The sequence below is a fragment of the Didymosphaeria variabile genome (genome assembly GCF_027946475.1).
Source record: "Didymosphaeria variabile strain IMI 356815 chromosome Unknown scaffold_3, whole genome shotgun sequence".
Taxonomy (NCBI): Eukaryota; Fungi; Ascomycota; class Dothideomycetes; order Pleosporales; family Didymosphaeriaceae; genus Didymosphaeria; species Didymosphaeria variabile.
Window position 1 is genome coordinate 4,082,327 of NW_026611622.1, and position 27,904 is coordinate 4,110,230.

General features: G+C 52.5%; 10 protein-coding genes across 10 annotated transcripts; 3 read left to right on the top strand and 7 right to left on the bottom strand.

Moving 5' to 3' along the window:
• Positions 1–3,119: 3,119 nt before the first annotated feature.
• N0V89_004686 (uncharacterized protein) lies at positions 3,120–4,560 on the top strand (the record flags this gene model as incomplete). The annotated part of the gene is made up of 2 exons (XM_056213468.1): positions 3,120–3,902; positions 3,949–4,560. 2 exons carry the CDS (start codon positions 3,120–3,122, stop codon positions 4,558–4,560), a joined length of 1,395 nt encoding a protein of 464 aa, XP_056073776.1.
• Positions 4,561–5,084: 524 nt separating this feature from the next.
• On the bottom strand, positions 5,085–6,093 carry N0V89_004687 (uncharacterized protein; the record flags this gene model as incomplete). Its single annotated transcript, XM_056213469.1, is given in 2 exon segments — positions 5,085–5,131; positions 5,145–6,093. The coding sequence occupies 2 exon segments, from the start codon at positions 6,091–6,093 to the stop codon at positions 5,085–5,087; spliced, it is 996 nt and encodes a 331-aa protein (XP_056073777.1).
• Positions 6,094–7,433: 1,340 nt separating this feature from the next.
• On the bottom strand, positions 7,434–9,472 carry N0V89_004688 (uncharacterized protein; the record flags this gene model as incomplete). Its single annotated transcript, XM_056213470.1, has 3 exons — positions 7,434–7,788; positions 7,838–8,234; positions 8,281–9,472. 3 exons carry the CDS (start codon positions 9,470–9,472, stop codon positions 7,434–7,436), a joined length of 1,944 nt encoding a protein of 647 aa, XP_056073778.1.
• Positions 9,473–9,858: 386 nt separating this feature from the next.
• On the top strand, positions 9,859–11,639 carry cut15 (Importin subunit alpha-1; the record flags this gene model as incomplete). Its single annotated transcript, XM_056213471.1, has 3 exons — positions 9,859–10,089; positions 10,166–10,675; positions 10,725–11,639. The coding sequence occupies 3 exons, from the start codon at positions 9,859–9,861 to the stop codon at positions 11,637–11,639; spliced, it is 1,656 nt and encodes a 551-aa protein (XP_056073779.1).
• A 968-nt stretch (positions 11,640–12,607) lies between these two features.
• Positions 12,608–15,651, top strand: DUG3 (glutamine amidotransferase subunit; the record flags this gene model as incomplete). The annotated part of the gene is made up of 8 exons (XM_056213472.1): positions 12,608–12,757; positions 12,811–13,376; positions 13,444–13,538; positions 13,593–13,852; positions 14,699–14,760; positions 14,962–15,003; positions 15,058–15,104; positions 15,155–15,651. The coding sequence occupies 8 exons, from the start codon at positions 12,608–12,610 to the stop codon at positions 15,649–15,651; spliced, it is 1,719 nt and encodes a 572-aa protein (XP_056073780.1).
• A 366-nt stretch (positions 15,652–16,017) lies between these two features.
• Positions 16,018–16,860, bottom strand: N0V89_004691 (uncharacterized protein; the record flags this gene model as incomplete). Its single annotated transcript, XM_056213473.1, has 2 exons — positions 16,018–16,193; positions 16,248–16,860. The coding sequence occupies 2 exons, from the start codon at positions 16,858–16,860 to the stop codon at positions 16,018–16,020; spliced, it is 789 nt and encodes a 262-aa protein (XP_056073781.1).
• A 1,626-nt stretch (positions 16,861–18,486) lies between these two features.
• On the bottom strand, positions 18,487–20,354 carry N0V89_004692 (uncharacterized protein; the record flags this gene model as incomplete). The annotated part of the gene is made up of 2 exons (XM_056213474.1): positions 18,487–20,271; positions 20,319–20,354. The coding sequence occupies 2 exons, from the start codon at positions 20,352–20,354 to the stop codon at positions 18,487–18,489; spliced, it is 1,821 nt and encodes a 606-aa protein (XP_056073782.1).
• Positions 20,355–21,079: 725 nt separating this feature from the next.
• Positions 21,080–22,570, bottom strand: N0V89_004693 (uncharacterized protein; the record flags this gene model as incomplete). Its single annotated transcript, XM_056213475.1, has 3 exons — positions 21,080–21,439; positions 21,876–21,966; positions 22,527–22,570. The coding sequence occupies 3 exons, from the start codon at positions 22,568–22,570 to the stop codon at positions 21,080–21,082; spliced, it is 495 nt and encodes a 164-aa protein (XP_056073783.1).
• Positions 22,571–23,511: 941 nt separating this feature from the next.
• On the bottom strand, positions 23,512–25,020 carry IPK1 (Inositol-pentakisphosphate 2-kinase; the record flags this gene model as incomplete). The annotated part of the gene is made up of 2 exons (XM_056213476.1): positions 23,512–23,927; positions 24,159–25,020. 2 exons carry the CDS (start codon positions 25,018–25,020, stop codon positions 23,512–23,514), a joined length of 1,278 nt encoding a protein of 425 aa, XP_056073784.1.
• Positions 25,021–25,739: 719 nt separating this feature from the next.
• On the bottom strand, positions 25,740–27,856 carry SPT8 (Transcription factor spt8; the record flags this gene model as incomplete). Its single annotated transcript, XM_056213477.1, has 3 exons — positions 25,740–25,959; positions 26,006–27,770; positions 27,823–27,856. The coding sequence occupies 3 exons, from the start codon at positions 27,854–27,856 to the stop codon at positions 25,740–25,742; spliced, it is 2,019 nt and encodes a 672-aa protein (XP_056073785.1).
• Between the last annotated feature and the right edge of the window lie 48 nt (positions 27,857–27,904).

A 27,904-nucleotide genomic window follows, 5' to 3' on the forward strand; every position in this document is an offset into this window, starting at 1 on the left:
CACACATTGAGTCCGGCTCTACCAGTCCTCCATACGATCCGGAAGCGGGAGCGCGGCTGCTTCGATCGCCGCGCCGGCGCCAAGGTCCTCCTCAATTGCAATTTACGACTGGGACTGACCCTTCCGACATGAAGGGTGGGAAGGCGATGACAAGCGTACGGCCTCAGGCTATGATCCAGTACAGACACCAATCGGCAGAGCACGAGGAGCAGGCCCACAGCGCTGAAGAACGGACCATCCTAGACCTAACGGGATCGAACGTCGCAAAGCTTGCTGAACCTTCCAAGATCAGGCAAACAGATGGCTTCATATACCGTAATCGTGTCATACGAAGTGCGCGAAGAGGGCATCCTTTGTCGAACAGCAAGCACAGTGCGAGGTCGGACATTCCGCACGAGCTAAAGAAGCCAATAGGAGTCTATCCCACGGGTAATATAGCCAGAACAGGTACTGATGGAAGAGAGGGTGGCGACTTTCCACTTCGTGTTGATGCTTCCATCACTATGGGTCAGTCGTTTGATGATCATGTAAAAGGTGATACGGTCAAAGTGGTCACTGAGGATGAAGGAAATACCCACAACGAAGAGAGTGATTTGACTGTACACCAAGATACGCCATCAGAAGCAAGTTCCCCACCGTCTCCGGACCACTTATCTCGATCCATGCTCCATTTTTCTACTTTTGGTCCGCAATTCCTCAGCTTGAGGGGTTATTGTAAAGCTCGCAACATGTCAAAGCCAACACTAAAGGCTATAACAGCCCAATTTGTGCCAACTGATACCTGGGTTGCTACAATGGTGGCAGATGGCGTTCAATACTATTCGCGCAGTTGGCAAGGTGCCCTCTGTAGAGATAATGCTGTGGAGGATGCTGCGTTGAGAGCCTTGGAACATTTGGGCCAAAAGGAATTAGCATTTCGACGGAAACTTAGCCCTGAAACCGAAGATACGACGACGAAAGAGTCACTATCACACGATTGGTCAGATCTTTCATCTCTCTCAGACAAAGCCCCTCTCATGAGCAAGGCCTCCACACACACAGAGGCGCGACTTGAATCTGTGAAGCCACCACCAATACGTCACGCCCGCCTCGGTAAAGAGCGAGCGCTTAATTTACTCCGGACCGGAAACCAACGACTATCACGTCGTACTGTCCTGATAGAAAGAGACTGCGCGCGGTGTCGTCACGAGAACCTCAAGTGCGATAAAGGGAGACCGAATTGCAACAATTGTCAACGTAGGGGAATCATCTGCGAGGGCTACTGGAAGTCAACGCGTATTTACTGGCCAGGATCACAGTACCCCAATATCAGGAACTATTATCAGCGCTATGTTGATGATACCGACAAAGACGTGAGGGTGCATCAGAACAGCAATTTCTGGTTTGAGTCTGGAAATATTGGTCTAGATTCCGATCCTACTCCAGATGTAAGGCAATGGAAAACGTTGGAGAAAAGTGATACCTGCGTATATGCGACCTTTCACACTGCCTACTTGCGTCATGGCAGAAGCTTTAACGATGTCGCGGACGAGGTCAGATGCCCAAAATGTTTTGAGGTGTTGCGCGCCAGGCTCTATGTTCCTCCACCTCCCCAGCTACGTCAATCCACTATATCCGGAGAATCTAGTACCTCAGCGAGTTTGCATCAGAGAAGCCCACCAAAGAGTTCCCCTAAGGGGGATCCTGTTGCAGGTACTTCAGAAGAACAGGGGAGCACTCGATTGATCGAGTTAGCTCAGATCAATTCGATCGATGGAGCTCGAGAACTCGGCTACGTAAAATGCGTCTGCGGCTTCGACGATGACACATGGCACATTGTCCAATGCGAGAGATGTGAGACATTCCAGCACATTGCCTGTTATTACAGGCATGCGAAGCAGATACTTGAAATACACAGATGTGTAAATTGCTCGCCGAGAGGCCTGATTCCTCGATCTGGGGCCACATTTGTATCAGGTAACAAGGATGTTATGTCAAAGACTGGCTCCGCGCTTGTAACAGGAGCCTGGAAGAGGTTCTCTCAATCCGAGGTAGAAGAGAGATGGCCCATTGGGAACATCGATTTTGCAGTAAAGGCCGATCACGAGCGCTTCGGGACCATATCCACGAACATAGAGAACAGGCAGAGGTCCCAAAATCCGGCATCAATCCCGAAAGCGCGCACCGAATCTTTATCGGACGTACACGCGTGTGAAAGATGCCGAATAGGCAAGAAGCGATGCGACTCTCGTTTGCCTCGCTGTGCGCCGTGCGAGACGACGTTTTCCGAGTGTGTATTCTTCGATCCAATTGCTGAACGAAAGATTCCCCGAGATTATATCTGGAACCTGCAACGTAGTGTGCACAATCTCTCAAGAGAACTCGAAGTAAAGGAGAAGATCATCCACTTTGCGGACGGGTCAGGACTTTTTTTGCCCTACTTACATGACCTTGAAACCTATGAAGCTGAGCTGAGGCTCGCATCGGAATCGAGTGTGGCATTAATACCGACTAGTGTAGCGCACTCGCGGACGAACGTGTCAGTGGTGGGTTCGGATAATCGCCAGGACTCAACCGGTACTCCAAGCGGCAGTGCCACGAAAACGTATCCTATTCAGTCTTCTCAGACTTCAGCAACTGGAAGAACACATGAGGCTGGGGTACAGCTCATTGGGTCGAGGTTCGAAACTGTACCTTCTCAGATACACCGACCAAGGTCTCCCGTATCTTCTGCTCCAAAACTTGCATCTATTGATGAGAGCCCTGAGGAATCTGAGATCAGTGATGTACCCGCCGGGTTCCGTGGACTGCTTCGCGATCCCAGGTCTACGCAACCCTCTGAGCAGATGGCTTATTCACTTGAGCGTGGGTCTCACTCCGCTGGCACACAGCAAGCGGAGGATGTTAAAGTCTATTCGAATCCCGATTCCGAAGCTGTTACGTGGGGTCATGGACCGAAGTCGTTGGAGCATATACCTAGGATATTCCCCCTGTCAACTTCAGCAGAGTGTGATGACTTGGATGACACCTTTAAAGAGTGCACCTGCGGAAATGCCTGTGTCCCCCATCTACTCCCCCATATCACTCTATCACGCGACATAAGTTGGAAAAAGATCCGGTCTTTATTGCCAGAGGAATGGATGTGGGACGTTGAGTATCACACCACCCACAGCACCGATGGCAACGACCATAGCTGCTGGACCTGCACCCCAAGTGAACCGGAAGACCCGAAGAATTTCCCGCTCACAATATCCCTTGCCGCAGTGGTGATACCTGTGGAGTATCAGTGGCCACCAGTGGGTGGTGTGCACCCGCCTCCAGATCCACGGCCATCTGTACTGGTTGACTATGCGAACGTGCTTCCACTTGAAGTGATCCGCGACATCTTTCTCACTTTTGAAGGGAGCATAGGATTCTATTTACTCATCAACGGCCTACTTCAGATTATTGTTCCGGAGACGTTCGACCGGAAGTGGGCGTCATCACATCTTCCACATAAATTTGGAGGCCTGAAGATATCGTACATCAATCAGACCTTGGAGCCCACAGCCACGTTATCCCCAAGCAAAACAAAGACAGTGAAAACGCAAGGGTCGCACGCAACTCAAAACTCTAGTAGAGGCAGCATCTTCCGGCCATCGCGAACGTCGATTGCATCTTCATCACAGCCCCTTTGCATCAATGACTTCATCGAGGCGAAATCCAAATCCTCGCACAAGAAAGAGAGGTTCTCAGGGAGAATTGGTCTGAAAGTTGCGAGAGGCGGCGACAGCGAACCATACTTGATCATGTCAACGCATGTGATCACCGAGGCGATACTAGCGAAGTCACAATTATCGGAATTCTTGGGGCGGCGTGATCGTTTCGAGAAGCTTGATGATGAATGGAACGACCACGTTGAGATCTGGGCTGGCAATGAGAGAGTAAGCCACCCCGTCAGTTTTGCCAGCCAAGCTAACTCTTCACCAGATTGGTACGATCCACCAGACTTTTGACCAGGAAGCAGAGACTTACCCCAACGGCTTCAAACATGACATGACCTTGATCAAGCCCATCAATCCCTCTAGTATTAACGATATCACCACCCCGATTCAAGACCTGGGCTGGCTTTCGCGCTCCAGCTGGCACGCTTTGCGCCAGCAGTCGTCATCCGTCAAACTTCTGCCATTAACAGACTCGCATCGTCCTGCTAAGACGCTCAAGTGCTCTACGCCGTCGCAGGTTCTCGTGGTTGGCGAGGGCATATTCCTCAATCAGAAGGCTGCACAGCCTACACGCGACCAAGACATTTCGACCTGGAAGGATCTCGTATCTCGCGCAGTGTTGTACAGAGTGTTTCCTGACTTTGATCCGCCAACTGGGTATAGTGGAATTGCTCTGTATGCGCAGGGTATGAGAGAGGATGGGACAGAAGGACCAGGTGTGGTGGGGTTTCAAAGCTTTGTGCAGAGGAGCGGACATGTGCAGAACTTCGAGATGGATGGAGGTGCGTTAGATAAGAGGTTGAAGCTGGGACGGGTGGCATTCTATGGCGCATTTGAAGTACCGGATGAGGTGAAGAGAGATTATCGAATTCTATGAATAGTATCTGGTTTGCATAATACCTACAATGGACAATCTCTAAGTCCTGGGAAGCACAACTGAGGATGAGCTAACATGTTATTCATTTGAAAGAGCCTACAACTTGGGCAACTCCAAGGACCACTTGAATGAACGTCAACAAGACGACGATCGTTGCGAAGCTATCCCTCGTTAGCCACGTCCCCATTTCAGGGAAAGAACGTACCAGAAGGTCCAGAATTGGAGCGTATCTCTTCTGTCCCTAAACAGTATCCAGATGCTCCAAGGTTTCGCGGCTTGCAGATGTTCCTCCAGCTCCACAACGCGAGACCATAAGCAAGGGAACAGGTCCGGCGTCCAGTCCGAAGTTTCAGTGCCGTTCATCAGTGCAACAAGCAACGGATCATATTCGCTTTGGTGATCTTTCTCCCGATGTCTCGTCATTCTTCGAGGTTTAGCACCACACAATTGGCGATACCTGTCAATGGCGCGAGACTTGTGACGATCAGCAGAACAGGACCAGCACCAGCAGAATTTCCGAATGCCTAGCCAACGCCAGATTGTCGCATGCTTGCGCGGTTGCGTCCATGCACTAAAAAGTATACAGTATGATTCTTGAATCTCCTGCGCAAGTTCGGATGAGATACCCACCGCACTTGACGTCAAGGAGTCTGCGTTCAGAGCGCATGGAAGTGCGAAAAGCTCGAGAACATACCGCCCTCCGATGCGCGAGAGCATCATATGACGTGATATGTTATATGTCCATGATATTTCCACAGCTGCGAATACGTTCAGTGTAAAGGCGTTGAGACGGGAAGCTCTAATCGCCATCGCTTCCAGTGAGTCCATGGCATCTACCTGGTAAAGAGAATCCCAGCGTCTAGTAGGACCTAGAGTGGATTGGGTCAAAAGGGACCGGCTAGAAGGAGTTCCTAACAGACTGTTCCCTTCCGCCGCACTGCTTCGACTCAGCAACGAGACGAGCTTCGCCGCAGTACGCACTATATCGTCGTCGAGCGCAGCCTTTGCAGGATCTGACTCCGTGTTAGAACGGGGAAGCAGATAGCTTCGTCGGAGTAAGCCTGCTAGATCCTCATCATATGCCTCTTTGTGAACCTCTGCCTGCAGCTTGTACGCCAGCGTCACCTTTCGAAAACCGTTGGGCAACTGGACGAAAGAGCTCAGCAGCATTGCCCAAGTGCCCACCATGTACATAACAGTATCCTCTACATCCTCTTTCCTTGACACACTCCCAGCTTTCGTGTCCGCAAACATCGCTTCGCCGTCGGCACCGGTAAAGGCATCAAGGAGTTCGCGAATACTGTGCGATCCGACGGGGGTTTCGGTGGGCTTCTCATGATGGACCGAGAAGTGCTTGATCACGCGCAAGAAGAGAGCGAGATACTCCTCAAGCGTACCGCGCCCGATATGCCGATTTTCAATGTATCGCAGATGAGGCTCCGCTCTCAAGTCGTTTGGATAGTCGTCGTAGCCCAAGGCATGGGCAAGCGCAATGCGGAGATGATTAGAAGGGTTCGTGCGCCTGCGAGACATTGTAAGTTGCTAGATCTTTTAGTGGAGCATTCAGGTGCTGCAGCAGCAGGACGAAGCACTGGGTAGGCTTCCATATTGCATATACTGCTCTAAGGCTGAGGCTGTGGTGCATCTGCGGGCTGAGGTTCACTGTGGGTACAGGCCAGGGTCGAAGGCGGGGATGATCTAAACCACTTTGAGACGGATCCGGGGAAGGCAACTGTGGTTCGCACCGGTCACTGGTGTTGACGACGTAGGAAACCAAACATGCAGGCCAGCGTCCGTTGTAATAGATCCTCACAAGCAAATTAGCCCATATACTTTACAGGATAGCGGCGGTATGCGCCATGTTTCGTTCACCTGAGACATGAGGCTCTCTCGTATTACACTTCTGTTTGCCTGCCAGCTCAGGCTTACACGTCTGCTGCTCGTATCATCCTGAACACTCCATGTATATACATTCAGCACCCTTCGCAGGTCCCTAAGAGAGACTCACACCTATCCTTTTGAGGAGTTGAAAGACCATGTTCGCCTGGATCCGAGACTTGTTGGCTCCGGCACCGCCGCTCACCAACCGTGACCGACAGAGAGCGCTGAAAGATCGTAGACGAAGCCTATCAATCGATCGGAAAGGTCGCAAGACGAAAAGGCAATCCCATTCGCCGCTTTTCTCTAAATTGCCACCCGAACTTCGGATCATGATATACGAATTGGTACTCTGCGAAACGGCACAAGTGCACATTATCGTCAAAGGCGGCAAGCGCGGAAGCGATACAACTGAACTGTACGGTAGGACCTGTACAGAGCCTCGAAGATACTGTCCACCGGGCTCTATGTGCAGGGTGCAGAGTCAGCTGCTGTTGACTTGTCGGATGATGTGAGTACACCGCTTTCGAAATTCGGTCCACCACAAGAAATTGATCTGAATGCAGATACCGCGAAGCGATTGATGTTCTATATTCGAAGAACGCGTTCATATTCCAGACCGAATACGACTTTGTGCTGTTCAGCCGGCTGACGGTCCCCCATCATCTTCGCAAAATAAAGAAAGTGTGCATTGGTACGTTCGACTATGAGGGGAAGCCGCGGTTTAAAGATTTGCCTCTGGAACTATTTCATTGAATATCCTCTATAGATTCGAAATATAGGACACAATTTTGCAGAAGTCGAAGATTTGAGCCACCAGCGTCTTGCAACTTCAAGATACAATATGAAACTATATGAGATGAAAACGCCTAAACAAGGGGTATATAAATGTCGCATCGAAGCAATCCATCCCGACGCCTTAGTAGATCCAAACGGCAGCCAACGGTTCCAACACCAATACAGTCATACAAAACACTTTCTCCAGACAGCTGAGCTCATGAGTCCTTGATGATAGTATTATGCGGACTCCATGTTCGCTTCCAGGTCCTGGGATTTCCAAAAACCTCCACTGCAAGCTTGCCGGCTTCGGAGTCAGGATTGCTCATCTCTTTGATGAAGTCTTCCACCTGGTCGTCTGTATATGGGATGCCTTTGTCATCGGCGGGGACACCGTACTCTTCGACGCAACATTCGAAGGGCATGTTACTAAGCGCTAGTGTCTCATCTCCCACCGGTAGTGGCAGGTTGATACCTTGCTTCTTGAGCGCAATCTTTCGCTCGTGCAAGTTGCCCCAGAGAAGGAACAATTTCTGTTCGAGTTCGAAGAGCTTGGCGGGGTGCGCAGAAAGGCTGTAGAGATGTTAAAGAACCGTGGTGCAGGGACACAACGTTAACTTACTCGACAGGCTCCATGTTGAGGAGACATTGCGCTCGAGCAGTGTCAATGGTGAGAGGAAATCGAACTGGTGTCGTGCCTGCAGGCGCATCTGCATCCTCCACCAGGAGAAAGAAGTGCCAGGCAAATCTGACAGGCGTTGGACCATGCTTTGACGGCTGTGAATATTCATCTGAGGATATCGAGATCGACGCCTGACTGTTAACTGGGGCGTTTGTAATCCTAGTGAAGTTCTTGAGCTGGAGAGGGTAGTGGTCGACTACTCGTAGGCGCGTTCGGTATCTGGAGTTTACAAATGGCAATAGCAGTTCATCACCGGTCTCCGTTATGGTCTTCAGCCATGGGTTGTTCACGATATCGTCCACGGTGGAAATGCCAACATCTTTGTCCCCAGTGCAGACTGGAGGTACTCAGTATAGTGTCAATAAGCAAATGGGGGTAGTCACCGTTCTTGTTGAGCCCTTTTACTGCTGTCTCCGCTGCGTCAACTTTCTCTTGCAGCTCCTTCTGCTGTCGCTCCTTCTGCAAGCGCTTCTTTTCTTTCTTGGTTTTCTTTTTCTGGTGAGAAGCTATCGCTGAAGGCTTTTTAGGAACGTTTGTAGGCTCATCGCGGGCGAGTAGAGTTGCAGCATGCTTCTTCTCATATTCTGCTTTCCGTTCTTTGAGGGCAGCCACCTGTGCTTGATGGGTGCATTTTCGAATGTTGATTCTGTCTCTATACTGGGGATCCGCATGGATAGCGCCTTCCAACGTGTTCATTGCTGAGAACTTCGAGCGGACATTCTGGAGGAAAACAAAATCGCCTTTATCGAGTTGACGAGCCACCCCGGCGTGAGGCTCGTACGTGCGAATTTGGATAGTCATTTGACCGAACGGGCCGGGCCAGGGCCTCTTAGGACCCCCGAAATCGTCATAATCGGTCTTCTCTTCATATAGGAAGAGGTCTTTGTTCGTGGTGTAATCGGTAACATAGAGATCCACAGTCTCGGCAGGACCCCAGAACGTCTTGACAACTTCACCCACTAGATCGTAGAAGATGCCGAACGTCCATTCACTGAGAGTGTGCTGCCTTTTACCTCTCTTGAGAATAGTATTAGTTGGTCCAAGTCGAGCTTTGAACATGGCCCCAGGCATCTTCAACTCCTCCAGAAGTGGTGCTGCCGCAGCCTTCATGTTGATGACAGCCACCTGGTCAGCACGGCCTGGAGGTTTGGTACCAAGCATGCGTGAGTAAATAAGCTTCGAGGTGCCTCCGGGGTGGTAGTCATGGCCGGACTCTGGCTGGGGTATGCTCTGCTCAGGGAAGAACAGCACTTCTGATTGAAGCTCTGAGCAGTTGACAAGGGTCTTCTTGCCCGGCGTCCCAAGGATCTCCACCTTCATGCCTCGTAGGATGGCTATGTCTCCAGGGTTGCCCGTGGGCAAATGGTCAAGTTTCCGCCGCTTGATGATGCAAGGCACACTGTCCTTCTCCTCACCAGGAAACTTGTCTTTGATGGTGAATTTGATGATGTGGTCTCCGCCAGCTTTGTTAGGCTGGTTAGGAGCAAGAATGTTGGTGATCGCACCGATGAAGCAGCTATCATCTTGAGTCCATAGAACATCTCGTAGGGGAAGAAAGCCACTGGACTGAGCCATCGGCTGGAAAAGGTTAGCGCCCAAGTAGACGCGAACTCAAGCAACCTGTGAGTGGACTCGAGGCAAGTCAGAATGTCACGTGCGTCTCCGTTCCTCCAGACCAGTACGCGTGTGCATCGATACAGGTGAAGCTATGAGCAAACAATGACACGCTTGCCGTGCTAACGATGTGCGGAGGCGGTCATTGTGTTTGGGGAGGACGCGACAAAGCGATGGTAAGTGCCAAGCACGTAGGCCCAAAGCGGCATTAGTTGAGCTTGCCGCTTCCGCCTTTTCATGTCCCCTGCGGGCCCCACGACAATATAATCCCCCTCCAAACAAAAGGCCTGTCGCCCACAACACTCTCTCACCGCCGCCAACCAGAGAACAGTTGACAGCACCGCACCATGGCCGACAAGTACATCCCCGAGCACCGTCGCACGACGTTCAAGGCAAAGAGCGCTTTCAAGCCTGACGAGCTCCGCCGCCGCCGCGAGGAGCAGCAGGTCGAGATCCGTAAGGCGAAGCGTGAGGAGAACCTCGCAAAGCGACGAGGCATCGCCGGCCGCGACCAGCCAGGCGCTTCGCTCGGCGCCGCCCCCGACAGCGATGACGAGGGCACCAACATCGAGGGCCAGGTACGATTACCCCTCCTGCACCTGCCCGGGGTGCTCGCTGCGAGACTATAGAACATATGGCTAACCCATGTGACAGTTGAATGAGGAGCTCCCACAGATGGTCAAGGGTGTCTTCTCCGACCAGATTGACGAGCAGATCCAAGCCACCACCAAGTTCAGAAAGCTCCTGTCCAAGGAACGCAACCCTCCCATCGAGCGGGTTATCGAGACGGGCGTCGTGAGCCGGTTCGTCGAGTTTCTCCGGTCGCCGCACACACTCGTTCAGTTCGAGGCAGCATGGGCACTTACCAACATTGCCTCCGGTTCTGCCCAGCAGACGCAGGTCGTCATCGAGGCCGGCGCTGTACCCATCTTTGTCGAGCTTCTCAGCAGCCACGAGCCGGATGTGCGAGAGCAGGCCGTGTGGGCGCTTGGAAACATCGCTGGTGACAGCCCGCCTTGCCGTGACTTTGTTCTTCAGGCCGGTGCTCTTCGCCCGCTCATCAACCTCCTTGGTGACAGCCGCAAGCTTAGCATGCTGAGGAACGCTACGTGGACGCTAAGCAACTTCTGCCGCGGAAAGACTCCCCAGCCGGACTGGCAGACTGTGAGTATATCCTCTTATACATGCATTGTACCGAAGTTGACTTTGTTAGATTGCTCCTGCGCTCCCCGTTCTTGCTAAGCTCGTCTACTCGCTAGACGACGAGGTCCTCATCGACGCATGCTGGGCTATCTCATATCTTTCGGATGGCGCAAACGACAAAATCCAGGCTGTTATCGAGGCTGGCATTCCCCGCCGCCTTGTTGAGCTGCTGATGCACGCTTCTACCTCTGTCCAGACCCCCGCCCTCCGCTCTGTTGGTAACATTGTCACCGGCGACGACGTGCAGACTCAGGTCATCATCAACTGCGGCGCGCTCCCAGCCCTGTTATCTCTCCTCAGCTCCACTAAGGATGGTATCCGGAAAGAGGCTTGCTGGACCATCTCCAACATCACTGCTGGAAACTCGACCCAGATCCAAGCTGTCATTGACGCAAATATTATCAAGCCGCTCATCCACCTCCTCCAGAATGGTGACTTCAAGACCCGAAAGGAGGCTTGCTGGGCTATCTCCAATGCCACTTCCGGCGGCCTCCAAAGGCCCGCTCAAATCCGGTTCCTCGTCGAGATGGGCTGCATCAAGCCCTTGTGCGACCTGCTCGCATGCCCGGACAACAAAATCATCCAAGTCGCTCTTGACGGTCTTGAGAACATTCTCAAGGTTGGTGAGATGGATAAGGAGTCTGGTAACGAGGCTGGCGAACCCATCAACCGTTATGCACTTTTCATCGAAGAAGTTGGCGGTATGGAGAAGATTCACGACTGCCAGAACAACGCCAACGAGGAAATTTACATGAAGGCGTACAACATCATCGAGAAGTACTTCTCTGATGAGGACGGTGACGCCGAGAACATGGAGGGTAACGGCCCTCAAGTCACCCAGGACGGTCACTTCGGTTTCGGCCAGCCGCAAGCACAGCAACAGCAGAACTTCAACTTTGCCAATGGCGGTGACATGGAGATGTGAGCGACGAACGCATGACTCGGACCTTCAAAAGTATATCCTCTCTTACCGCAGCCAAGTTGGATCTGTACCCTCGAACTGCAGCCCGAAAGCTCCCTCCGGCTAACCCTACCCTTGGACTACAACATCCAGACGGGAATTTCTACACTGTTTAATATACGACACGTTTCCACACATCCTTCCGTCCATATGGAACACAGTATTCCTTTTTTGACGGATCCAGTCACACCCGAGATTCCCAGCGGCCGACCCCCTTGTTATGTCAAAGCCATGAAAGCATCGTATGATACACCGTCTTGTAACCCCCTGAATTTAATCCGCATCATATCCCCGGCGTTCTCAATTTGGTTTTGCGAGTTCAACTCCCTTGTTTTTGTACGGCCTTTTGGGTGCTTGGGTGGATGGACGGTGACGTGCAACACGATGCGGTAGGATGATGGGCTCTGTTTGAGCAAAGATCTTGGCGGCTGGTGTCTCTTGCCTGTATTCCGTCCATACACGGCCAATAGCTCAATGCAATTACTGTTCAAGAATCTCTAGTCATTGTGACATTTGTGATTCGTGGGGACCCTGTACGAGTAAGCCCTGTAAGCCCCGCATTGCGCTGGTGCGTCATGGTCCTTGGCGCATACCCCACGACAACCGAAACCACACGGTGCACTTCGCGTGGGGGCTTCTGTCCTTGTCTTGGGCGTTGTCCAACAGCAGCCCTCAGGTCGGTGAACACGTCGCTGTGTCGTCTCAATTTATAGACACGGTCTCCTGTACATATAGTTCGCTCACCGATGGCCCGGCCCGCCATATCTTTCTTGAATGGCGCAATCTCACCGCCTTGACTCACCACATGCTCACTGCCACATTCCTACAGCAACTGTGAAGAAGCTCACTAGACGCGAATTTAGTCGCTCATTCTTCGGTCTACGTTCTTTTTAGCTTCGCGTCGTTGTTTCTGCAGCAGTATGTGTAGATTTATGGTATGCGCCTTTACTCGCCTCTATGCTAAACACCCTCGCTCACAAACACAGGTATACAAGGGCAAGGACGAGATCCTCCTCTCAGAACTCATCCTCAACCCCACTCATTCCATTCTCACACAGTCCTTCGACTCACGCCTACGCCTCGTACGCCCTTTCCATCCAACAATCCAAACGCTCAACTCTAACACAGCAGACAGGACACGCGCCGCCCGCACAACGGCGATGGCTTCGGCATCGGCTATTACACCTCCCCCTCCCTAGGCCCTGAGCCCTGCGTCTTCACCTCCACGATTCCAGCATGGAACTGCCTCAACCTCTCGCGCATCGCGTCCAAAACCACATCAAGCCTGATCTTCGCGCACGTCCGCGCCACCACCGAGGGCAACCTCAGCGACCAGAACTGCCACCCGTTTTCATACAAGCGGCTGATGTTCATGCACAATGGCGGCATCGGCTCGTTTAAGCGCATCAAGATGAAGCTCGCCATGTCGCTCAATGAACGCTGGTTCACACTGGTGCAGGGCTCGACAGATTCGGAGTGGGCGTTCACGATGTTTCTAGATTGCCTGGATAAGGCGGGACATGATCCGGACAAGGATGGTCCTTTCGGGCACACCGTGTTAAGAAAGGGCATTCTGAAGACGATTGAGCGGATCAATGCGTTGATTAAAGAGGTGGTGGACAGGGACGGCGTGGACGAGGAAGACAGCAGGAGTCTGCTGAACTTTGCGGTCACAGATGGCGAGAGCGTAGTATGCTCGAGGTATGTGAGTTCGCGGACGGACGAGGCAGCGAGCTTGTTCTGGAGTAGTGGGACGAGCTGGAGAGAGGCTGAGCCTGGACAAAAAAGACTACGTCATGGAGCGACGGGATAAAGGCTCCGATATCGTGCTTGTCGCGAGCGAACCGTTGACTTTCGAGAGAGGTACGTGTCTAATCTTACGAAGCTATATGGGATGTTTGCTAACGGTAGAGAAAGATAACTGGGTGACCGTTCCAACCAACTCAACCGTGACTATTCACAAACAGACTGTCATGATTCACCCTATCATCGATGATTTTTACTCCGCGAATCCAGCACACGCGCGATCTGCGGGGTTTGCACAAGCGAAGGGGCAGACGATCACAGGCCCTGACAAGGTAGTGCTTCAGCAGCGCGTGAACGGTGAGGGGAGTGGGGGCAGGAGTCCGGATCAGATCAGTAAGGAGGTGGTGAGGGAGGCAATCAGTAGGCTAACGGTAGCTTAAATGGCTAGAGGAAAGGCGGTTGGTCAATCCTGGAACTACTACTGAATTTCAGGTGTATGTTCAGGCCACAGGCTCATAAATCCAATGACAGTGAGTCGTCGTCTGCAGTCACACTACCTACCGGTACGGCCACACTAGTCCTGTACATGAACCCTGAACCAATCATGAGCAATGTAAATCGCTTAGGAATACGAGTCAATTGTCTAATCGCCACCTTGGACGATCATCAATCATTATCGCCGGGGGGGCTTCACGTCGGTATGCTGGGTCAGACCATAGGACAAGTGTTCTGTCCGTACAATTTGTTCAACAGATAGCAGTATCGCTTCGCAGAACCGAACAACACTCCAAATCCCTGGCCCTTCAGCTTCTCACTTTTCTTTTTTTGGAGAAGGAATGGATTTGTGGCTGCAGCAATCTAGACTCCATAAATGATAGCAGCCGTGTTTACCGTTGCGCTGTGTGTTTGGGGGCCCAAAGTGCGGCAAGGTGTGAGCTATACGGACAACATGTTTCCCAGCGACCGCCCTAGACTTGTACTTACCATTTCGCAGTCATGTCAGGCTGTACTTTCTGTATCTGCAGCAACAGAACTACTGTTTGAGGCCACTATGCGTACTCTTACCTACGCTCTGAACTTCGCCAGCGTCGCGGCAGCCGGAGCTTTGGGGCTTGCACCAACACCTACAGCTTCAGCCTTACTTCCCAGAGAGCCTGAGACAACCGAAACTTCACCTCCACTGACAGTCGGCTGGCTTGCTATCGGATCGCTAGACGGATCCACGGCTTGTGGGTTTGACGCAGACTATTACAAGAGTACTGATTGACTATCGACAGGGGCGAGCTCCACAATCCGAGAGGATGAAGCTTACCTTTGGACGCAAGACGACCTCTGGCAAGTATGCGCCTCTACAGAGACCATGTATAGCGGTAAAGAGAGTCTGTCATTTCTGTCAGTCACTACTTACACAACTACCCCTTGTGGGATGTGGACTGGCTGCTCCGATACCACACTGTACATGTCTGGAAGAAGCACTACATGGTGAGATCCAAGTGTTCAAGGAAAACATCTGCGACATTCGTGCTTACCTTTTATCTAGCCTCGGATTAGCTGGCGCATGCTACATGGACATCAAGTATAAGTCAGTTAGCGCTACGTTCGGAGTCACTCGCTATTACTGCGACTGGACAGGTAGGCACCAAGAGGGCACTACGTCGGTTTATGAGACCCTTCCGCCATCAGGTCAGTATCAAGGAAGGACGGACTACAAAAGCCCAGCTTACACTATGCAGCTTCTATAGCCATTACATCGGACCTGTCCTCACCCAGCGTGCCTACTATCCAATCGACGATCGCAAACTCGACTGCAGCTTCTCCACAGACCTCGGGATCTCCGAACGATAACGGCACTACTTCCGGAGGAGGTGGCTCAAATAACACTGGGATAATAGCTGGTAGTGTTGTAGGAGGCCTCGCCATACTAGCTATATGCTTCGTAGCAGTCGTGTGGCTGCTCAAACGCGGGAAGCGCGAGAAGCGCGAGAAGCGCGAGAAGCGCGAGAAGCAAGCTGCAGCAGATATGGCGCATCAAAGTGCTATGCAAGAACCGTATGCGAAGGCGGAGCTTCCCAGTGATGCGCCTAAATATGCGGATCAGCAAAACACGACGAGTTTAGCGCCAGCGCCGGCACCGGTTCCTCCTGAGGAACTCTACGGGAGCGAGCCAAGTGGGAACCCTTATGGGCGCGGAGATGTGAGTGAGACGAGGGGTATGAGATCAGTGCGATGAAGGTCACGAGGCATTGAACTGGGCATTGATCAGACAGTGGCTTTTTAAACCGTATGCCGTGCGGATACTGTGCCCTATTTAATCTAGTAAGCATACGATAAGATGTGTATTTCAACACTTACTGCATGCTGAGAGATTGTGTTACCACAGATTCTATCTATGTTATCTACACCATTTCCAGGGATATGACGCCCTGTAACGCCAATGCCGATGCCATGCTAACAGACAAGCTCATGCTCAGTCAGTCGGCTTGTGGAAAAGTAAGCCCATACTTGCGCATCTGGAGATTCCAACGCCAATGAACGCCATATGAAGTTGAAAGTGTGAATGGAAGACGCACCTGAGCTATATGTGCTCAGTGCAACCTCAACGTCCCGCTTCCTCCCAGTCCTCAAACTTGATCTCCTCCGCCCCATCCGTAAGCGTAAACCGATGCGTCGAGAAACGGATAGACTCGTAGAGCGTCCGCCCCGCAGCCCTTGCCTTCTTATGCCACGGACCTAGGCCGCCGAGATGAGCGTCTTCCCGCGAACGCCAGAAGCCTACTTACGTTAGCACTGCACATTCCTCCCCCTCTCATCGCCTTGGAAACTTACAAGTAGCCATGTTTCTCCGCTCACCATCCGTCTTCCCGAACCAGTACTTCAGCAGGCCCCCCGACTCGCATGCCTCGCGGTGGCTCTCGTAATCGAGTTTGTAGAGTAGGTCGTTGTCGATGTCGGCTTTTAACTGGGAGCGGAAGATGACGACGTAGAAGGTGTGTGATTTCCAGGTGTAGTTGGCTTCGCGCGAGAAGGAACGCACGAGGGAGAGGACGGTGGGGAAGTCAAGTGAAGAAATGTAGGGCGCGGTGGCGTAGTCTGAGCGTAGGGGCTTGAGTGCTGTGAGTGCTTTGGCGAAGATCAGGTTGGGCGTGTCGAGGGTGCTAAGGTCGAGATAGTGTCCGGGGTTGTTGTATGGCGAGGATATGAGCTGTGAAGAGCGGTCTGTACTGTGGTCTTTTGGGTCTGGGAAGTCTAGTTGGCGTGATGCTGCTGCTTCGAACCGCAGTTCGTCGAACTCCTGGGTGATTGATGCGGGATCCAGGACTGAGTCGCGGCTCTCAACATCAGTTGAAGGATTGATTTTGAGCTTGCTTTTCGAAATGGTAATGTCGTTGGGCGCTTTCGCTTCGTCTGCCAGGGCAGACAAGTCAGGACCCGGTGCCATTGTGTTCTCAGTGCTCTATTTCTACTCTGCGACGACGGAAGTTTTCTACAGCCGCTTTTAGTTACGCCTTTCCAGTAAAGAATATCTCTTGTCTTTTCACAGTGCGCTTCCAGTGGGCACTTGCTTGATCGACCTCGTCGAATTGGGTAGAACTTTGTACGCGCTTGTCCCTAAGGCTCCAGAGAAATGAGTTTGGGCGTGAGAAACAGCCGTTGTTGCAGGTCAAAAGGCCTAGGTATTTTGGTACACCGCGTTGACAATTCGCTCTCAGGCGTGCGATCACGCAATATGTCGCGACGTCCAGAGAGTGCTGTGGCGACCGTCCCTTCCCCATAGTTCCCCAGGCGTCCATCTTGCGCCATTTTGATCTCGCCATGCGGAAGAGGGTCATCGTGCCTGATGTACCCGTACCTGCGTGCTACCTGCGTGCGTATAGCGAATCAGGGGATTGGTTGCTGATCTAGCGCTGCGACAGGGTGCGTTCCATCGCATGCCGTACCACTCGCAAATGTTCGAATCTCAACATTCTGAGCTGCATCGCGAACAACGAGCAAAGAATGTGTCAATCATATGTCGTGTCCCGGCTGCTCGCGCAAATGTGATCCCCTCGGTATCGGACAATCAGAATCGTGGTTCCTGCGAAGTGCCTGTAAATGTTCCTCTTTTCGCAGGACATTAAGCCTGATCTGCATTGCCCGTCGATCAACGGCACGCATACTGTCGGCCTCATTGAGACGCGTAAGTGCCATTCTTTAGGCGTTCGAACGTTAGTACTGCAGGAAAGCGGTGTGAACTCGGTGCCATGCTTGCATGGAACCGCACGTAGAAGACTAGACCTCCAGCAGTATTGCTACCCAGCGGTGGGGTCCCTTCCAATGCTAAGGTCTACATATTGCGGCACAGGAAGCGGGCGGTGATCCGCTAGTCGTCCTGGTCCCTTAGATGAGGTTGCACTACGCGTTCGTTCGCCGAGTCGTTCTTGAGATTTTGCGGTGTTGTCATATGATGCGAGTGCTGCCATCAAGGGAAGGAATGGAGAAAGCACTGAGACCTTCCACAGCATCTTGAATGCTAGGGCGTGCCTGCTACCGTACCTTCTAGCATATACGAAGTACCGACAGAGCTAAATTAGCGCTGAGCCTATCCAATCACGATGCACAGTATTAAAAGCGGGATACATAGTCTCTCACTGGTCCATACTGCTGTAGCTCTGTTAGTACATGCAAAAGTCTACCATGGTACGGTAGTCTTTGCATTGTCGTGCAGCGGTTTCCTTATTGAGAAAACGCCACCGAACACAGCACCGAACGGTCCAATGCTACCCAATATGTCACTTTTCCTATCTTCCAATAATCTGAGAAACCGGAGTAGCGCTATTTAGACAGAACGCCTGTGGTCGTGATACATACCTGTAAGGTTCGATGATGTAGGATTTTGGAAAGCTCCTGGCGAGTCTATGTACTAGGCAGCACGGTAAGGTTATACTTGAGGCATGTCATGGCATACCAAAGATTAATAAACGCAACTCTCAAGCTTCCTGTAAAAATCTATAGTTTATGTATCAGAGCTCATCTACGGGTTTCGTTATGCACGGGTATACAATTCATATCTCGCAGCCACGCCTCTTCAAACCTCCAACAGACTCTTAATCTCCTTGACTAACATCCTATCTTGCAACACCTTCGGCTGCAGCTTCCCCACTGTACCAGCTGCATCCATCGCCCTCCACAAGTCCCTGACCTCACCTTCCATATCTGCGCAATATACCAGCCAGCCAGCGCAGATCAGCGCCATCTTCTTCACATCGCTAAATTCGTCCTCAGACCCAAGAATCTCGAGCAATGAGGCTAGCAGCTCGACCTGTTCTGAGTCGTCGAGCTCCGACTCGGAAGGGAGAGAAGCGGCAGGATTGGAGCTGTGCTTCTTCATCCGTATCTTGTGGTTGGAGGAGGCGATGTTCATGGCCAGACTGAGGGCTGACGCTTTCAGCGCTGGATGCTTCTCGTCTAGGAGGGCAGTGGTGAGGATGGAGATCAGCGTCGAGGATAGTGGTGGAGAGAGAATATGAGGAACGAAGAGAGGAGAACTGAAGAGGTTGCAGGAAAGGTGCAGCGTAGTGAGCCGCAGTGCATACGGTGCTGATTCGTCTAAGCCATTGACATGGTCGAGCAGCTGTGCTACAGTCGCCGGCGTGCCAGTTGCGCCTGCGTGCTCTTCTGCGAAGAAGCCTGCCACGCGGACGTCTGTCAAAGCAACGCGCAGCAGGTCGAGAGACGTGAATAGAAGCTCTGGTGGTAAGGTAGATGTGCTTCCGCGTAGAAAGTCGGCGAACTTTGGCAACTTGGTGAGGGGCGCTTCCATAGCACCAAAGCGTTCGCGAGCGTCGATGAAAGAGACGATGGAGGAGACAGCTTCGTCTTTACCTGCATCTCCCATCTTCGCCACGACCTTCTCTAGTGGAGGTACTTTGGTGTACAGGATCGGTCGCTGGCTCTGGCTTAGCAGTGTCGGCAGACTCTTCGATAGGTGGGGGTGCGTAGGGAACGCTTCGTTGAGAAGAAGCTCTACGTTGCTTCGTAGTTGGCGTGGGTCAGCCCCACTCCACTCATCCCGCTGCTGACCGCGGAGGAATGTGATGAATGTCGGCGTTGCACGGACGTGAGGGAAGCGTGATCCAATTGAGCGGTCCGCAAAGCTGAAGTCGATCTTTAGAAAGACACACTTGTCCCCAGCTTCCGCGGCCAAGTCATCGAAAGGCTGATACATGATCTTGCAGGGTCCGCAAGTTGAGCTCGTGAAGAAGATGATCGCACAGCGGTCTTTCGCAAGGGCTAGCAGGCGGTCCACAGCTTGTATAGTCGTGACACTGTTGACCCGACCAGTGGCTTCCTTGAGCTCCGCCTCAGCCTTCGTTAGACTAGGTGCTGGCTTTGTCGTGCCATTTTGTGCAGCGTTTTTGACTGCCGAGGGTGCGACAGCACCGTTCTGAGGCGTCGGCGCTTGGGTGACAGGCCTCATCGCCGCGTCAATCTGTGGCCGCAACATCTGCCCGAAAGGCGTATTCAAAACAGTTTCAGGCAGGCTTGTGATATGACCCGGTATGCCCTTCCCCACCAAAAACATCGCAAAGTCGTTCGAAAAGTTATTGCAGTTATGGGCGAATAGATCGTACGACTCGGGCGTATATACGGTCTTCAGGCTTTCTAGATATTCGAGAACAACTTCGATCGGCAGGTCGGTTCGGCCCAAGGGTATTATCTCCATGGGCTTGCCATGGTGGGTGGCGCCCGCGCGACAAGTTTGTACACCTTGTCCGAAGTAGTACTCGATGCCTCCGAGCACGATGGAGGTATGGTAAACGGCGTCGATCTGAATCCCGAGGAACTGTCTGGACATAGAACGTGCAAGGCCCTTTTCGTTGTCAGTACATACATAAAAGTACTGCCTGGAATTCTTACCTGTGAAAGGTCGTACACGTAGAGCTGGACATCCATCGTGAAGGTCTTGGTCCACAGGAGGGGATGCTGACGGGCTATCGGGACATAAGAGCTATTGCGATCGTACGGATAGTATAGTCGAGGCAGTGGTCGCTGATACCTGAGAAATGCGCAACAGTGTTTGTGCAGAGTGGAAGCAGCGTTGCGAACAGTGAATTAGTTGTCAGTGAATGTTCTAGCAAATGTACAGGCTACTGTTGACGTACCACAGTTCAGCGCTCGCGGCCGCCCCGCCACCACGCTTTCCCGCAACGCGCCAGCACGTGCGCCCGCTTTTTGTCCGTTACCCGCACCTTCCAGATGGTTCGCTCGCAGCGAGATACATCCACCAAGCCAACATCGTGATCAGGAAAATACGATCAGTAAATCACGGTATAGCATCCTTGATCTTTCATGGCGCATTCAACGCACGCTTACATGGTACCTTTTGATCATGCGCGATTACATTGTACCAGTCTTCACCAGGCAGCATTGTACAAGAGATTAGCAGACCTGATAGTCAGTGTTGACTCGATGAGCATAATGGCCTCACTGTGATATTAGAGCTCGGTATCAAGAATGGCGAAATTCTCAGCATGCTGCCATTAAAGGCAAGTTGTTTTCGGTATAAGTGTTCTAAGCGTTCGATATGTACAACAGAAGAGTGAGCGGGCGTCGAGGTGCAACCGGAAAAAGAGCTATACACAGTCCAATTGTCACCCAAAATGACCCATCACGTCCGCTTATTTGCCGCTCTCGTCGAAAGGAGCGGCGCCGATCCAGCTCTTCACCGACGCATCCTCGAAGCTCGTGCAGCCATCAGTCGTCGTGAAGACAACGACCGCGGTCCCCTTGCAGTCCGCCTCGGACCATCCGGTGACGTATCCGTGAGGGGAGGAGGTCGAGATGCGCACGAGGGCAGAGCCACCCTGGGGAAGGGTGCGGTTCACGCAGCCGGTACCAAAGACCGCCTTTGCAGGAGAAACAGCGGTGTCGCAGGTGAGGCTCGTGTCGAAGACGCTGATGACGAAGTCAAGGGGAGTGTCGGCCTGGGGCTTGGGGGCCGCGGCGGCGATGGTCGCGAAGGCGAGGGCGAGGATGGACTGGGTGCGCATCTTTGCGTTTGTAGGGTGAAAGGTATTGTTGAGTTGTAGAAGAACGAGTGTTTGGCTTGTCGGTGGTACTCTGTAGGTAGTGGCGCAGATGCTCTTATACTGTCTCTTCTATACCCTGTTTATGCTTCCAGGTTCCCATGGAGTCGGCATCGCCTTGTACAAGGGTGACCCGCACGGCATTTGGAGAGCCCCGACCGACATGTCTACAATCCTTCTCGCAGACTGCACAACTCTGTGAAACGACTAATCTGATAGCAGTTGCCCGAGGTAGCATGATGCTCACGGACAGCGGTCGAGGCTATGGCAGATGAGGCTGAGTGCCTTCAAGGTGCCCTGTAACGGATTCATCGTGGTGCTAATTGTTCCGGGAAGTGCATGGCTAGCTTAACAGAAAGTAGGGCAATAGCATAAGGGTCTGACGTACGCTAGGGGCCATCTCGTGCGGGAGGGATTGTGACTTCTGTTCTGGGTTAGGTAAGGCGGCCAAGGACTTCTCTTGTAATTGGCCTTCAATGCTACCTCGGCCACAGAGTTCATGTCATAAGTGGGTAATTGTAAAAGTGTAGAAGGCTTCACGAGATTCTCTCGGTAGGGTAAGGATTGCGGATGCTATTTCTCAATACCCCAATCAAGAACTGTGTTGTGATCATGCCATAACTGTCAAAGCATCTCATCTCCAGGACTTCAACACGTCACCTCCAATCACCGTACACCGCCTCGAAACCAAGAAATCTAAAGGCCGCGGCAAGATGCATGCCAATGAAAGGAAAGATCGATGAATATGAGAATCCGCTTCGAAGTTCGCGTATCCACATCCCTTTTCAAGTATTCTTCGGCTAGCTGCGAAACCCGGACTTGAGCGAGGTACTGATGCTTTCGGACATGCGCGACATTACCTTGTCAGAATCGTTGTCAAGTAGAACATGGCCCCCACATACCATCATGGGAGGCCAAGGCCTACGCTGTGCTCCTCGCGTAGAATAGACGTGGGTCTACAATCTAAACCCAACAACTGGTTCTCATATCCACCACTAACAACTCGCTTCATGACTCGTATCGTGTGCGAGTGACATACACAATGGTCTTACCGTTGTGCCAGTCTACATAGGCAGACATCATAGTAGAGTAGGATTTTCAGACCACCGGCTTCTAGAAGTTTAGTTTCGTTTACAGGCACCTGTAACATCCACATCTGTTCGGAAGTGGGTAAACTTGTAGCATCCCCACCCGCTCGGAAGCCACTCTTAAAGGTGGAACAATTCAACTTGATCCGACTTCCATGTCTGCAGTCCACTTAAATCGGATCCGACCACGCCGACCACAGCAGCTTCGATTCATCAGCCAACTCACCTTGCTCGCACTGGCTCAATCAAATCACCCTCTAGTCAAAAACTCGCAGCAAAGGCTGTATTAAACCAGCTTTAAACATATTCACAATATATCTAGGGGTTCGCAATATGAACCAATTCAGCAAGCTGCCTCCGCCTCGCTTCTATGTGGCCAGTTCATCCCAGAGGTCAATTCATGTTCATCTAGTCAGCATGTCAACATAGTTGCAACCCGAATACGTAAGCGGACGTCGCCATCCACATCGCTAGCCTGACCTTCATCCCCGGTACGCCTCATCAATAGCCACTGCGAGCACATGTCCCTCGTCGCGCTGCCACAGCGAATCGCTCGCCTCGTGCGAGACGTAAGCATCGATGCCGAGGCAGAGGCGCGGCAGGGGAACCGGAGAGCTGCAGCGCTTCCTTCGTACGCAGGTGGCAGATGACGTGCGGAAGGAGTAGTGCTCGCGCAAGGGTGGCCTGTGTGCGACCAAGAACGTCGCATAATCTGACAAAGCAGACACCAAGGTCTTGGAAGATGCTTATTCTATCTGCCTCTATGCAAATTGTCTTCGAGAAGCAGACGTAGTAAGTCAAATGTCCCAATCTCACAGATAATACAACTAGACCAAATCATTACATTGCCAAACCTAAGAAAGAACGGGTATACCCCCAAAGCCCAAACGCGACCGTGTACGCCTCGCACTATAATCCCACCCAAACCCTCAACCATCAAAAGTAATGCGGCACATGCCTTTTCCACCCTTGCGCAATCCAGCACTCCTCCATCTCACTCTCCAAATCCACATACCACCCCCCATGCAACAACCCCTCTTCTTTCTCCGTCCAATCGCCCATCTTACCGGCAGACTTGAAATCCAGGTCCCCGAGTTTAGCTTCTATCGGCGCGGTCTGGTCCGCCCAGGGAATGCGGATGAACAGGGAGCAGTCCCTCAGCGTCATGGCGAGGCGAAGGCGGTAGTCGTCTTCGGGCGAGGAACTGTGTACAAGGACGCCCTTTTGGTCGAGCTGCGCTTGGAGATGGCGGATGTGTTGGAGGATTTTGTGGCCTGGGCCGGTGGAGAGGTAGGGGACTGCGCGGTTGGTGATGGCTTCTATGTGGGCTGGATCTGGGCCCATGATTCGCTCTGTGCGTGTGTCAGTGAATAGTTTGGTTTTTAGAAATTAGGGACTGGGGTTCAGGCAGGGGCCAGACAACTCACGAATAGGCCTTCTCCGGGGTCTATTCCGAGTTGTGGTATCTTGCGCCATTTCCTGGTATAGGGCGGTTGTGTGCCGCTTATATAGGTACCGGGGCGATACATACTATCCAGGCCACACGGTATGAAGGGCGTCATAAACGGAAAGGGTCGACTTACTCTGTGGGCCTTTGCGGGCCTCCTCCTTCAGTGCAAGAAGGGAGCTGTGACGGACATATGGATCAATTGCGGCAGTGCTGCCGGCTACGAGTGCGAGCGGGCAGATCCAAGCTCCTTTGTAAGTCTTCTCAGCTTTTCGTGAGGCATGGAGCGCGCATGTGCGGCATAGATATGCGCCTCGTGGCGCGTTCGGTGACTGGAGTAGCCATTTGGGCTTGATCTCGATCGTGGTGACTGATCCAGGAACCGAAGACATGTCGGGAAGCAAGATGCCCCTCTCTTCCAGGTGGTGCGGCTCGATATGCCTATTGTCAGGACAGTGTGTGTGCAACTCAGCAATCAGCGCGGTCAAGGCTTCGGGTGCTATTGCGACACCCTCGTGTTCCATGACGAACTCTTCAAAAGACTCGTTGATCGAAAGGTTCAGAGCGTTTCTGAGACCTGAGACTTGGTCTAGCGGTGCCTCAGTTTTGCGAAACAATGGTATGACCTCGTTCTCAAAGCCCTCCATGATCTCCTTGTATCTTAGCGTCTTAGGTTTCCCTTTGCTGAGGCGTAAGACCTTCCGACCAAGGCTTTCCTTTCCCAATATCTTGCCCTTCTCATCCTCGAAGACGAAGCTTTCCTTGCCCTCGCCCGGATTCGGGATCACCTGAAAGACTGCGTTCGCGGCACCTTCTGCGAGAAATGCAAAACAAAAGGTGTTGAGCGACTCATCGTTACTTCCATAGAGGGCTGGACGACAGCGAATTTTGGGCTCGTGAGATGGTGGAGAAGCTGATTCGGACTCCTGCGTTTCCTGGCTCTCTGCGTCTGGGTTTTCGACTGCGGTCAGGCCTGGCAGGGGATCCTCGGACGCCATTTCTAACGATGCAGCGAGTGTATAGAAACAAGAAATGAATATGGTTGTCCGTGGCAAGTCACTAGAGCGGTAGAGGTGTGTGTACGCCGGATTCCCTGTGGGTCGCAACTATTGAAAACCAACTCCAAAGATACCGTTGTTGTAAGGCACGACTCAACAGTATGGTCCTGCCTCTGACTCCTTCTATTTCACACAGTGCGCCGCTCCTCACAACGTCGAATTCTGCGTCGCGCTGGTAGCATGGGTGTTGCGCGCGTCCTCCAATGACGTGTGCGCGCAGACTCAGAAATGTGTCTGCGGGGCTCTTTTCCACACGAACTCCACGACAATTCCGGGCAATGAACGCTTTCACTCATCTTTTCGCGGGTCCGGGCCTTTAAAGGTGAACGATACGAGCTGGCTGGTTTTCGTGGCGGCGCATTTCGCTACCAGGATTGGATGATTTTGGAATCGCAGGCGGCGCGCGTGCGCCAGAAACACGGCTGGCATCCCTGCTCTCAGCGCCTTTCGTAAGCGCCATTCCTCATTTTCACTAGTCCCAGGCGCCTGAAGGCTCAGAAGACCCATTGATGATGATGCAAATGCCCCTAAGGCAAAGATTATATGGATAGATGGAAGTCTGCAATACTAATGACGCTCCTATCCTAGGCAGCATCGGTCCATAACCACCAAAAACGAGTATACCGCAACGCCGCGACCAAGGGTATACCAAAAGCACATCAAGATGGAATGCCAATCTCGTATCCGAGCAAAACCTCCGTCGTACTCCCTTCCCAGCCTCTGTTCCCGCCGGTTGATATCATGAACTGGCATGTAGGATCAAGATACAGCTGCGAAACTACACCTGTCCGATGACCTGGAACGATCCAGAAAGGTACAGCGAGATTTTTGTTTTCTTGCTCATGAAGGTCATACAACCGCAGAATGTCATAGGAAGCGCTATTCGGAGTTAATCAGGCAACATGAAGAGCATGGTCAAACGTACCAGACAAGGTGTCGCCCGTTGGGCATCGCCCGCACAGCGCTCACGGCACCACTAACCCCGGGAAATTTGAAGGTTCGTCGAGGTTCTCGCAAACTTTTGTGAAGGCTGTACTCATCAACAGTACCGTTCCTTCGGCCGGCGTAGATGAAGTTGCCGTCCGGTGACCAGCAAGCATTCATACACCAAGGCGGGGTATTACGTGGAGGCGCTATGCGAGCGATTGGATTCGATTGCCGTCGATCCCAGATGCGAACTGTACCGTCAATTGCCGCGTCAAAGAATGTCGTTTCGGACGAAGCTGGTTGTTCAGCTTGCATTGAGTTTGTACCGGCCGATCCTGAGACTTCTTCCGAATGGGGAAGACCATTGACAAGCGCGCTGGACTGGGCCTCCGACACTCCGTTGGGCAGTGTTTCGGTCTGCGTAGTTCCCAGAGATTCCTTCAAGGCTTCAGGTGATTGTTCGCGGGCGGGAGCTTGGACCGGGCCGCCAAGATCCATCATGTCCATACCAGCGTTTGCATCCTCGTCCGCCTGCTGTATACCATTGGCGATGGCTCTCGAAAACTCGTCTTCCTCATCGTCTCCGAATGGCGCGAGCCCCGATGGGCCATTGGATGGGTCTTTGTCGTCACCGAACAGGGAATCTTTGTCGCCGAACAATGAGTCTTCGGGCGAGCCAGCAGCATCTTCGTTCCCGTTCGCTTCTACAGCCGAAGGTCGACTGGAAGGCCCGACGCCATTAGAGAGACCATTGGCTTGTGGGCGAGCTGCGTTATTGGACGAAAACGTGCCGTTTGAGACTGGCACTATGTCGGTGTCCTGTGGAATAGGCAATGTAGACATCGGTCTTTGCTCGATCGCGGAGATCTGCTGACCATTACTTGTCTCAAAGCGTCTCTTCACTTGTCCTGTGTTGAGATCCCAGTCGTTTATAGTCTTGTCCCAACTTCCTGAGAGCACCGAAGTCTCATCTTGTGCGAGCGTCAAAACAGACACAGCCGAGGTGTGCTGTCGAAGAGTGTGTATCCGCTTGCCTTCTTCATGTCGCACAGATTGCAGGTTTATGCCTCCTGACTCTAGTCCAGATAAGAGCCAGAGTGACTGGTGGTGTACAGCAAGGGAGTATACTGGCGAGAGACTGGTAGCCTCGTTGCGGTCGGAATCGTCGTTTTCCCAGTAGCTAAGAAGCACCCCAGCTTTCGTGACACTATCAACGAACGGGTGCCGTTGAGCCACGGTGAGGGCCAATTTGCCATTGGCCGTATCGATCCAATTAAACTTCCTTATGTATCCATCTGCTCCTCCACTGAAAACCCACCGCATGTCTGGCGTCGCAGTCACGGCATTTATCGAGGTGCTGTGTGGGGCTGCGATCGTAGGGATGATGTCGTATACGAGCGCATTGAGGGCTTCTGGTCGTACACTCGGTCGGAACGGCAGACCTCCTGCCAGTTCGGCAGCTCGTGGAGAAGGTGAGGTCAAGGTGACGGTCGGGTTTGTATCGGTTCTTAAGGGGCCTGGCATAGCAGAAGAGCCATTGGGAAGGCTGCGCGGCCGTTGTGAGGGGCTGACTGGCTCCTCCTGGTCGTCGTCGTCATTGTCCCCGTTCCCATCATCATCGTCTCCGTCGCCATCATCGCCATCCTCGTCCCCTTCGTCGCCATCTCCATCGCCATCAGCGTCGGCATCGGCATCTGCGTCCCCGTCGTCTACATCCTCCATGATCTCGTCGGCATCGTTCTCGGAGCCTGAATCTTGGGAGCCTGTTGCATCTAGTCAGCTTCGTGCGTGATAATCAGGAAATGGGAGAGCGACCTGCTCCATTCTCGTCCTCGTCGTCGAAATTCATGCTGCTCCCATGAACCTTGACTAATGGCCTGCGGGGAGGCTGACCACC